At 34.4% G+C, this 10149-nt stretch overlaps 3 protein-coding genes across 6 annotated transcripts; all 3 read right to left on the bottom strand.

Annotated features, from left to right (window-relative positions):
• Positions 1 to 366: 366 nt before the first annotated feature.
• On the bottom strand, positions 367 to 990 carry LOC139874385 (probable protein kinase At2g41970). The gene is made up of 3 exons (XM_071861828.1): positions 865 to 990; positions 681 to 767; positions 367 to 498 (listed from the first exon to the last, which is right to left on the bottom strand). The coding sequence occupies exons 1-3, from the start codon at positions 988 to 990 to the stop codon at positions 367 to 369; spliced, it is 345 nt and encodes a 114-aa protein (XP_071717929.1).
• Positions 991 to 1073: 83 nt separating this feature from the next.
• LOC139874262 (probable protein kinase At2g41970) lies at positions 1074 to 2249 on the bottom strand. Its single transcript, XM_071861718.1, has 4 exons — positions 2150 to 2249; positions 1729 to 1985; positions 1444 to 1570; positions 1074 to 1351 (listed from the first exon to the last, which is right to left on the bottom strand). The coding sequence occupies exons 1-4, from the start codon at positions 2247 to 2249 to the stop codon at positions 1074 to 1076; spliced, it is 762 nt and encodes a 253-aa protein (XP_071717819.1).
• Positions 2250 to 3042: 793 nt separating this feature from the next.
• On the bottom strand, positions 3043 to 8631 carry LOC139877699 (E3 ubiquitin-protein ligase SINAT2-like). 4 transcript variants are annotated; one of them, XM_071865124.1, is made up of 4 exons: positions 8371 to 8631; positions 5044 to 5316; positions 4306 to 4692; positions 3043 to 3752 (listed from the first exon to the last, which is right to left on the bottom strand). In XM_071865124.1, exons 2-4 carry the CDS (start codon positions 5221 to 5223, stop codon positions 3432 to 3434), a joined length of 888 nt encoding a protein of 295 aa, XP_071721225.1. In that variant the 5' UTR covers positions 5224 to 5316; positions 8371 to 8631; the 3' UTR covers positions 3043 to 3431. The 4 variants fall into 4 exon arrangements, with proteins under 4 accessions (XP_071721225.1, XP_071721226.1, XP_071721229.1 ...); XM_071865125.1 differs by having other exon boundaries at positions 8385 to 8631; XM_071865128.1 differs by lacking the exon at positions 8371 to 8631 and adding an exon at positions 6529 to 6552.
• Between the last annotated feature and the right edge of the window lie 1518 nt (positions 8632 to 10149).

Genomic DNA, 10149 nt, shown 5'->3' with positions numbered 1-10149 from the left:
CACACACACACACACACACACACACACACACATTCACATTTGTAGATCATCATATCGGTTCAGTCTTTTAATTCTGCCATTTGTAACTCATTTGAACTTTATACGCGTGTTTGAAAAAAAAAAAAAAAAAAAAAAAAAATTTAAAGCTTTTCATTAATTTAGGAACAACTGCTACAAACACACAAATCAATCAAATATACAAAAACTAAACACATACAAAACTTTGGAAAATAAACAAATGGGCTCTAATTAACAAGACTACTTTTGGGATCATGATATCAACAGTGCAACTCCATACTTGATTCTACTATATTTCAAACTAATCTTTTCTAGATTAAAAACTCAACACGATTTCTAGAAATTTGCTTACGAAGAAGCATGAGACTCTGTGCCTGCTGGTTTTTGATGGTACAGCGGCTGCAAAGCCTTGACAACAATCGTCATGTTTGGCCTGAAATCTGCCTCGTATTGAACACATAATGCTGCAACAGCCGCCATCTAAGTATATATATAAAAAAAAAAAAATAGGTCTCTTCATATTTTTCTGACAAACTAATTCTTTATAAAGAATTTTAAAATAATATTGAAAGAAAACTGATTTGGGTCAACCAATTTTGACCCGTTACTCAACATGCTTGACCCGCCCATTTTGTCACATCTAGTAGTATCATTAAACGGACCTTAGCAACCGCCTTTGGAGGGTAGTCATTGCTTAACTTTGGATCAACACATTGCTTTACTTTGTCTTCACTTAATCTTGGTGTTGCCTGTAGCAAGCAAATCGTAAGCAGCATGAGCACAACATGTTCAAGTGTGTTATAACGAGATCCGGGTACAATAAAAATTAACAGTGGTAAAACGTACCCAAGTAACAAGACTTTGTTGACCTTTGGGCATTGTGTGGTCAACTGGTTTTCTACCAGTCAAGATTTCTAAGAGAACGACTCCAAAACTATAAACATCACTCTTCTGCGTTATCTGCCCCGTCATTGCATATCTGGATCAAAACAACGATGTTAAAAAGTGTTATCTGCCCCGTTTACTACTAAAGGTGGTAACTTTGACCCATTTACTTACTCTGGAGCATGGTAGCCAAAAGTTCCCAACACCCTAGTCGAATGCAATCGAGCTGCAGTATCAGAAGACTGACTGCTCAAATTGAAATCAGCAATCTTAGTTTGAAAATCATCAAACAATAAAACATTGCTCGATCGAACATCACGATGAACAATCGAAGGTTGAACCTTTTCATGTAAGTACTCTAAACCTCTTGCTGCACCATATGCAATTTTCACTCTTTGCGGCCAACTGAGAATGGGACCCGGTTCCGCACCTTGTACACCCTTTCTCCCTACAAATTCAGAATATGTACACCAAATTTGTTATTAGAAATGAGACCATGATAAAAAAAAAATCGAAAGAATTCAAAAGAATTGTATGTACCATGTAATACATCATGTAAAGAACCCATGGTTGCGTATTGATATATCAATATGCGGTTGTTTCCCTCCAAACAATAACCGAGCAACTCAACAAAATACTCGTTTTTAAGCCGTGAAACTAGTGATAACTGCATAAATTTGTAAACGACAAAACATATGCATTAGTTAGTTACATAAATAATGTCTTTAGGATATAACACCAACAAATTAACACAATACAACTATAATTTATGATTCATATCAAATCTTTTTTCATTATTATTGAGTCAAATATGCAAAATCTAACCTGGGAATTAAAATCATTATCAGGCTCAGGTGAAGAACTAGTATCCAGTTTCTTTACTGCTACTTCGTCTCCACTACTTAACTTTCCATAAAAAACTCTACCATAAGAACCTTCACCAATTAAAGCTTTTTGACCAAAATTATTTGTCATCCTATTTAACTCATTCAACGATACTGCTGGTGTATCAATCGACAAGGGTTTTTGAGGGGCCCCACCTCTTGCGGGTCCCGCACCCCTTGGTTCTCCTCTATCACTCCCTAAAACATAAAAAGTTACAAACTTTTAAAACCGTAGTACATTTACATTCTTACCCATCAAAAGCTTATAATAAAAAAGTTTAATGCTTGGTTACAAATCATAAGAAATATATATCTGCAAAATATGTAGAAAAACATGAATCTTGTGTGGAGCGTTTTGTTACCTCCGTAAGGGGGCCCGCCTCCTCGAGGTGGCGCTGTTGCGATATTATTTGAGGGTGGCCCGCTGTAACTATCCTCTTCGGAACCTCCACAACAAGACATTTCTTCAAATAGCTAGAAGGTTCAAAAATCCACAAGATACTAACTTTATTCAACAAACCATATATTTTCGCCTTCAATTTAATCTAATATAATTTCCTGCATCATCCATAATTCAAACATGTCATAAAAAGATGTGTGTTTTTTTCTCTGTAAACAACATATCAAACCATTTCGTTGATCAATGTAAATCAAAGTAAAAATATGGAACCCATTGAGCATTTGATCAAACACATCACACCCACAAACAAATTTTAAGGAAAAACACTACGGAATTGAAAATAAATGCCTAATTTGCATGATCATACCTTAAAGTCAAGATTTTTAGGCAGTAACAATCAAAAAGATTGAATCTTTGATTGAAATTTTCTGGTTTCAAGATTTGGGATATTTCTCTCTCCTCAGTCTCGCCGGATTGTAGAAAGATAGAATCAAAAGAAAAGATTTGGTTTGGGGTTCGCGGGAAAATCGGTTTCTGTTATATAAGTTTTCACAAACCAAGCACATATATATAAATAAAGAATAAATAATTAAATTAATTAAAAATATAAAAAAAAATATATGTGCATAAACATGAGATTTAGTGCTTGGCATGTTGATGGGAATAGTTTTTGTATGTTGTTGGATTCAATCATGTCTTCTCTACATAGTCTCTTGCATGCCAGTTTGTTCGGATGCTCGTAACTATATTTAATTAATTTTAATCAATTAAAATATAAAATAAAATTTAGTATAAAAGAATAAAACCTGATAGACTACACACGCACAAACTTTTCTTTTATTCAGATGTCCGCGACATAATCGAATTATCTTATAATCATTTTCAACCCTTTATCCTGACCCATCCAATAAATGTTGTGTACTAAAAGATAGTTATAGAAGAGGAAAAGCATCATCGTTTATAAAAGGTAGTTACAACAACGATACTACATTAGATAATAACTTAACATTCACGTTACAGATACTAATAATAACTTTAATTTCATGACCATAACTACCATAACCGAATCAAGATAATAACTTTCCGATTCTTCAACATATAATCCCCGTTCGGGTTTACTCATAAACCAATCTAGAGGTCTTCAAGCCTGATCATTGACCATGTCCATTAACACTGGTACTCTCAAACTATACAAATTCCACCCAATTGACTTTTGACTTTGACTTCTGACTTTTGACTTTGACTCACTGTTCTTTCCATATACGACCACTAACTCTTAACTTGAGTTCTTGCCCATCTCCACCAGAGAAAAACAGAGCTAAGTTTCTTGGAATGACTAATCCGTCTTGACTATTGCGAACTTTTCGGTGACTATCACGTATGCTCCTCGGAACACCTTGCCATGTGATTTTACGTCCGTACCCTCCCACTTCTAACGAGTAACTAAACTTCTTCGCTTCATTGTCCTCACCCATAAACCGTAGAAATGAAATGTAAACTGGTGCCATACCAAGTTGAAACGCCTCAAAATGTAAACAAAACTGTCGTCCATAACAATTGAATACCTACACGTAAAATAAACCGTCGCTATATTATTAACACATACTATATATTATTAATACGTACAAAAAGGTGAACCCCGGTGCACCATTATTCATGTATTTCGTTATTTAAACTCATGTTTGATATTTAAGGTTGCAAAACTCGCTACTCGGGAGTAATCGGTCAGGACTGTGAAGGTAGTAATCGGCAATTTGGGGATTAATCGGAGATTAATCAGATTGGACTTTTATACATTTAAATAATAAATTTCAAATTATATGTGTAAATACAGAACAAAAGCATAAACTTTAACATAATAGTCTAAAACATAAATATAATAAGTCATTTGTTCAAACACCATTAGAATTCTAGTTTAAATTCATGTTAAAATGCTGATCAATTTTGACTTTGACCAACAAATCCGATTTTGACTCATTAACCAACGTTGACCGATTAACTAAACAAAATTTTTAAAAATCAGACCGGTCTAGTCCATTTCAAAAAGGAGTAATTGGTTTTTTTTTCTTTTTTTTCAACAGTGTTCATATGTACTCTTAAAGTATTAAAGCGACTTACAGTTAACATCCATGTCGCATTTTCAACTTCATGCGGATTAGATTTAACATAACGATGATTAAAACTGCATCCATCATGCATATCAACGTTATGATCATCCTTCAAATGTGACACAAGATACGGGATACCACCCGTGACCGAACACTCGGATCCGGCATACGGACAATTGTAAGGGCGAAACCGGCAATTTTGCTCGTGTTTCAACTTGCTATAGTACGGAAAAATATCATGGCAACCAAGATTTTGGTGTCGACATGGTAGTTCTAAAGATTCCGCTACTTTTTCCAACGCTAAACACCGTATGTTTCCCATTTCAAGACGACATGTAGGGCAACAATTGTGTACTAGTAGTTTGCAGTTTGAGCATAATGTGTGGCCATTTGGACACTACAAGAAAAAAAAACAAATAAAAGGATTAAAGGATAACTTATTTGGTACAACATTCGCCCAAAATCGCCTACTATGAACATGAATAGGTGCAAAAACATATATATTTAACCTTACTACAAATAGTTTGCAAAGAAATTACTTAATCATACCCTAAACAACATAAAATTTTACAGAGTAGCACTAAACTTTTTATAGCAGTTTTCTGTATAAAGGATATAGCTTTGGTAACAAAACACTGTTAAAAATGATTTTTTTTTTTTTTTGTGCATGATCGAACCTACCGTATGATTCTGTTCACATATTTTGAAAAAGAAAACTTAAAATAAGTCATACTATGAAGAAACAAACCTGATGAATCGGAGGATACATTAAAGTAGTGCACACAGGGCATTCAAGAAGCTCATGAACACCATTTGTTGATTGCATCCTTGTAATACTTTTATCGTTCTTTGTGGTTGCCACGTCATACTTCAAAGTTTTAGGGTGAGACTCAATAACATCTTTACAAACACCGCCACCTGGCGCCATAGAAATCGCAATAATTTTTGATGATTCAGTTGTAGTGTCTCAAATCACGATCAAAGCTCGAGTCTTGTTGCTCTTGAAAGGCGTAGGTAACGTCTGTTTCAATGTGTAAACAGAAATATTAGAACAAGTTATTTATAAGATAAAAGATTGAATCTTTTTTTTCAGTTTCTACCACATGTTTATAAAATAATTGTCAAAGATTAGACAAAAAGCAGCCAGAAAGTCAAGCAACGATGAATTATTTAATTATCAGCAATACACTCAAAAATCATATATACAGACAATTCAATCAAACTAATCTTCAGTATAATACATATATTCTATACTAAAATCACTCACAAGATTAACTAGTAAAGATAATAATGGATGACCCACAATGTAAACGTGAATATTATAGTGAGACGAACGAAAAAAGTAAAAATAAAATAAATAAAAATCTAAGAGACAGTAGGTGAAACTCTTAACCAATAATTAGAACTACAAATTCTTACACCAACCATCAATTATATCATGAACAGCATTGACATAATTTATCACAAGTTCACTAAACTTCAATTAAATTAAATGCAGATAACAAAAGATTAGTTCTAAGTATGTGATCAAAATAACTAATAGATCCTGCCCCCAACAACTAATTGATCAACTATTCTGGCTATCAGGTTAATTAGATAATACTTACAAAGATTAGTTACCTGCTTTTAACCCGAATAAAATAATGAAGAATACTTGAGTAATGATCTTTTTTTAAGGAAAACTACATGAGTAATGATATAATAAACAGAAGAATACAAATACAAATTGATAGTATGATTACCCAACAAGATAATTATTCTAATATGAAACCACTAGCATCAATAAACCTGTATCAGGCCCAAAAGTAGGTGAAATTGGACAAAAACTAATTAAATTAAAATAAAAGAATATAAGAATTTTGGTATAAATTGGTCATCACCTTCAAGCCATCCAAACATGACATGACACACATACCCCATATAAAGTTAATATTCAAGATCTGACATAAAACCCAAATATTAACTTCCTGACAAAATTTAATCAAATTACTCACTTTCCAAGTGAATTTAGATTTAAGAAAAAATAATCAAGAGCCTAAATTTGATGTTAGACAAACAAAGTTAAGAACTTGCTCAATTGGTTGTATAAATTAACAATTTTTAAGAAAAATAACCTTCAAATGAGCCCTAAAAAGCCAAATGTAAGAAAATGGCAGCACAAGAAGAACCCAAAAACTAAAAAATAATCAAATTTCGTACAAATTTGATAAGGTTCAGAGGTTTTGCTTAAAACCTGTTTCAATTGATTAAAACCCCATCTGATAATAATCCAAGTAAACATAGCATTTTTATGGTTATCATATATATATATATATATATATATATATATATATATATATATATATATATATATAGCTGTGATAAGAGGACGTTTCCGTACCCCTTACCTTACTCAAGAAAGAAAGTCATGCTGATCAGTAGTAGTGTCCAAGAGGAAGGGTTGGCGCTTTGAGCTACCTATTTTTTGTGATCAAATTAGAAACTTCGGAAAAAATGAACTAAGAAGTAGGGCATAGAACAATGGATCAATTCGTTCAACAAGATCCGTTCGGATCAGACCAGGATGAATGGGATTGGTTTGACCTCTCGCTCGGAACACTTTCCTGCTCAAGATAGGGTACTAGAAAGGGATCATACGAAGGCTATGTCCTTTTTTTAGATCTAGCCTGAATGACTCCTAAACTAAAGGCTTTCATTATATCTAAAGTGTGCAGTGAGAAGAATTCATGGGTCGGCAGGCGGGCGAGACAGAATGGGCGGGCACTACTAACCAAGCCAAGCCCAGTTCCCGCCGATAGGCGCAGGTAGCTTGCTTTCAAGCCTTGCCTTATATGATAGTTGTGGCCATGGCCCGAAGGAGCCTTAAGCACTTGTACAATGCTTCAAGTCAAGGCTCCCTCCCACTCGTTGCCCAGAGCCTTGACTTTCCATGTTTTAGGGTGATTTTACTCTCAATGTCCACTTTATACAGATTACTATAGATCTCTTGTGCTTTTTGCATCACACCACCTAATAGATAGATGTCCTGTTTCATATAGTCAATATATTCATCTTTCATGTAATGCATAGCTAAAAAAACGCCAGTCACTATCTGAATGACTAAACAAATACCAGCTAACGGACCGAACCCCCACCAATAACTAAGATTGCTCGGGGTTGGATATTCTATCAAATGCTGATTAAGTGTGGAGAATATAGGTTGTTTAAGAATCGACAATCGTTGGTTCCTTACAGTCATTTATTTTGATTTTTGAGAGAGCGAACTCAGCGGATCTCTCTCTTTTTAGATATCTATAGATAAAGAGAGAGAGAGGTGTGAAAGTAATAGCTTTATGTTATGGCCGCCCCCCGGCTTACGGCCTTTACGCTACTACTACTGTGATGTGAGCGGTTCAAATTGGTTTGATCTTTCCCAATCATCCTGGCCGGAACTTGTACGCAGCACTTGTACGGAGGTGCATGCACAGTTCACCGACGGAAAGAGAGAGTGCTAACCCGAAGCACCGTCCCCCCTACTATCCCAATTGACTTACCCAATTGACTTACCGACTCTCCCGCTGATACCGAATCGTATCTCTTGGAGAGAGGCGCAGAAGCTCTCCCTTTGACTCAGGGGGCCTTCCACCACTTCGACTGATGCGGACGCGGTTCTCTCGTCGTGAAAGAAGTAATTAAAGGTAAGCCCCGGTGGGAATTGGCAACATTGACAGAAAGGGGAAAGGGTAGGAATACACTTTTTTAGGTGTAGCTATACTAAAGTAGTTGGCCTAACCTTCGGTTCCCGTAACCAAGTTTTTCTTTCTCATTCCGCCATTCACATTCAGGTCCGGCATTGAGTAATTGGTAAGGTAAGTCAGTCAGTCTCTTGATCACCATGCCCTCATCTATATATATATATATATATATATATATATATATATATATATATATATATATATATACACCATTTTGTGAAAAAATCCAAGAAATAAAATCCAAAAAAAAAAATGTAAATGGATATAAGAACAGATAATGTTAAACAAAAACAATTCAAATTTCAAAATAAACAAATTGAAAAAACAAAATAGAGAGATACCCAGGTGCGATTACCGAGCGAATTGTTCAAATTTCACCAATCAAATTGAAAAAGATGTGAAATTTATTTATGGGGATCAGGGCAAGATTAGGGATTGAAGAACAAATGAAGTGAAAACTCCGGAAATAATGCATAACAGTAGCGATTTCAAAGAGCAAAAGTATAAAGACACCATTTTAATTGTGCCCCCATTTCTGAAACTCAAGAAACATGGGTTGTGGTATTTAAAAGTAATGTTTTCTTAGGTTTTGTTTCTTTCTTTGAAATTACATATTACATATTACATATATGTAATGTAATGTGTGTAATATGTAAATGTGAAATACCACTGTAATACTCCGTATGTATATGTAAATATAAATATGTAGATGCAAGTATAAAAAATACAAGATTATCTAAATTTGAAATGTAACATTACGTAAAATAAACAAATAAAGGAACATGATCACCCGAGTTCGGAACGTATCACTTTGACTTGTCTTTCAAAACTCGTCAAACATCCATCATGTTAAACTTTTTCCCATTGTTATTATTTATATAGATTTGATGAGCTCGGTCTTCGACACCTTGATCGTTTTCCCCGCTTCTCCAATTGCGGGGCTTCGTTGCAAATGGCTTGAAACGCCCCACAATTTGGTTGATGTTTCGCCACTTTAACTCAATTGGTCGTCACCTATTTGCCATCCATTTTTGTCGTTGTTGAATTTTTTGAAAATTGTAGCCCACAAAGGCCACAACGATACAATTTTTTGCAAATTTTCCTTCTTTGAATCCTCGGACGAATATACCCAACATTGACCCAACCACGCTTCTTCGTGAATCGTCCATTTTGTTTGATTTCTTTGAATTGGACCATCTTTTAAAACTATGAAAATTCAAACATTTATACGTACAACAAAACTCAATCCCACATGTGTGGGGTATGTGAGAGGTATGGCGTAGACAATCATTCCTATATCCTAGAATAAAGAGAAATCATTTCTTCATCCCGAGTGAAACACTTCCGAGAGTAGAGAAAGTCCTCTCTCTCTGTTCGACGGATAAAGAGATTGCTTCCAATGGAATCTTCGGCCAAAAAGTAGGCCGGGGAAAAAAGACGTCATAAAAATGATAGAATCAAATTTTCATGAGTTTTAAATCATGTCTTGAGTTCAATATAAGCTCTAAGCGGCATTCAAGTCGTCAATAAATCAACGCTTGTTGTTGACTCACTTAATAAAGCTGTAATAATAATAATAATAATAATAATAATAATAATAATAATAATAATAATAATAATAATAATAATAATAAGAAGAAAAATTAAATAAACTATATATATATATAAACCGTATATATATATATATATATACACACACACACATACAAAAAAATATATATATAAAATCGAATATACATAAAAATTAGACCGAAATAACCTTGCTTCTTTTTCTGTTTTCTTTAATACATTCTTGAGTTTCCGGGACCGAATCTTCTTGACTTTGTGGTTGAGTTTCAGACACCGTTTCTTGTTGCGACGTCGGAGTCATCAGATTCATCAACAATGGTGTGAGGGGATGATATTGATGATGAGCTTGTTTCAAAAGTCGTTATTGCTCCAAGAAAAGTTGATGTTGTTGTTATTGTTGGAGAGGATGATATTAAGGCATAACGATTGTGATTTGTTGTAGATTATTCGGGTTTGTTGAACTACCACCCAAATAGCTTCCGTATTGCACCCATTCATTGTACTCGTGGGAATTGGTGGTCTTTGATTTGGATGAGACATGATTTTTTTTA

Source organism: Rutidosis leptorrhynchoides, chromosome 11 (genome assembly GCF_046630445.1).
Source record: "Rutidosis leptorrhynchoides isolate AG116_Rl617_1_P2 chromosome 11, CSIRO_AGI_Rlap_v1, whole genome shotgun sequence".
In the NCBI taxonomy this organism is placed as follows: domain Eukaryota; kingdom Viridiplantae; phylum Streptophyta; class Magnoliopsida; order Asterales; family Asteraceae; genus Rutidosis; species Rutidosis leptorrhynchoides.
Note: the sequence above shows the minus strand (reverse complement) of the source record. Positions and strands in the feature narration are given on the sequence as shown.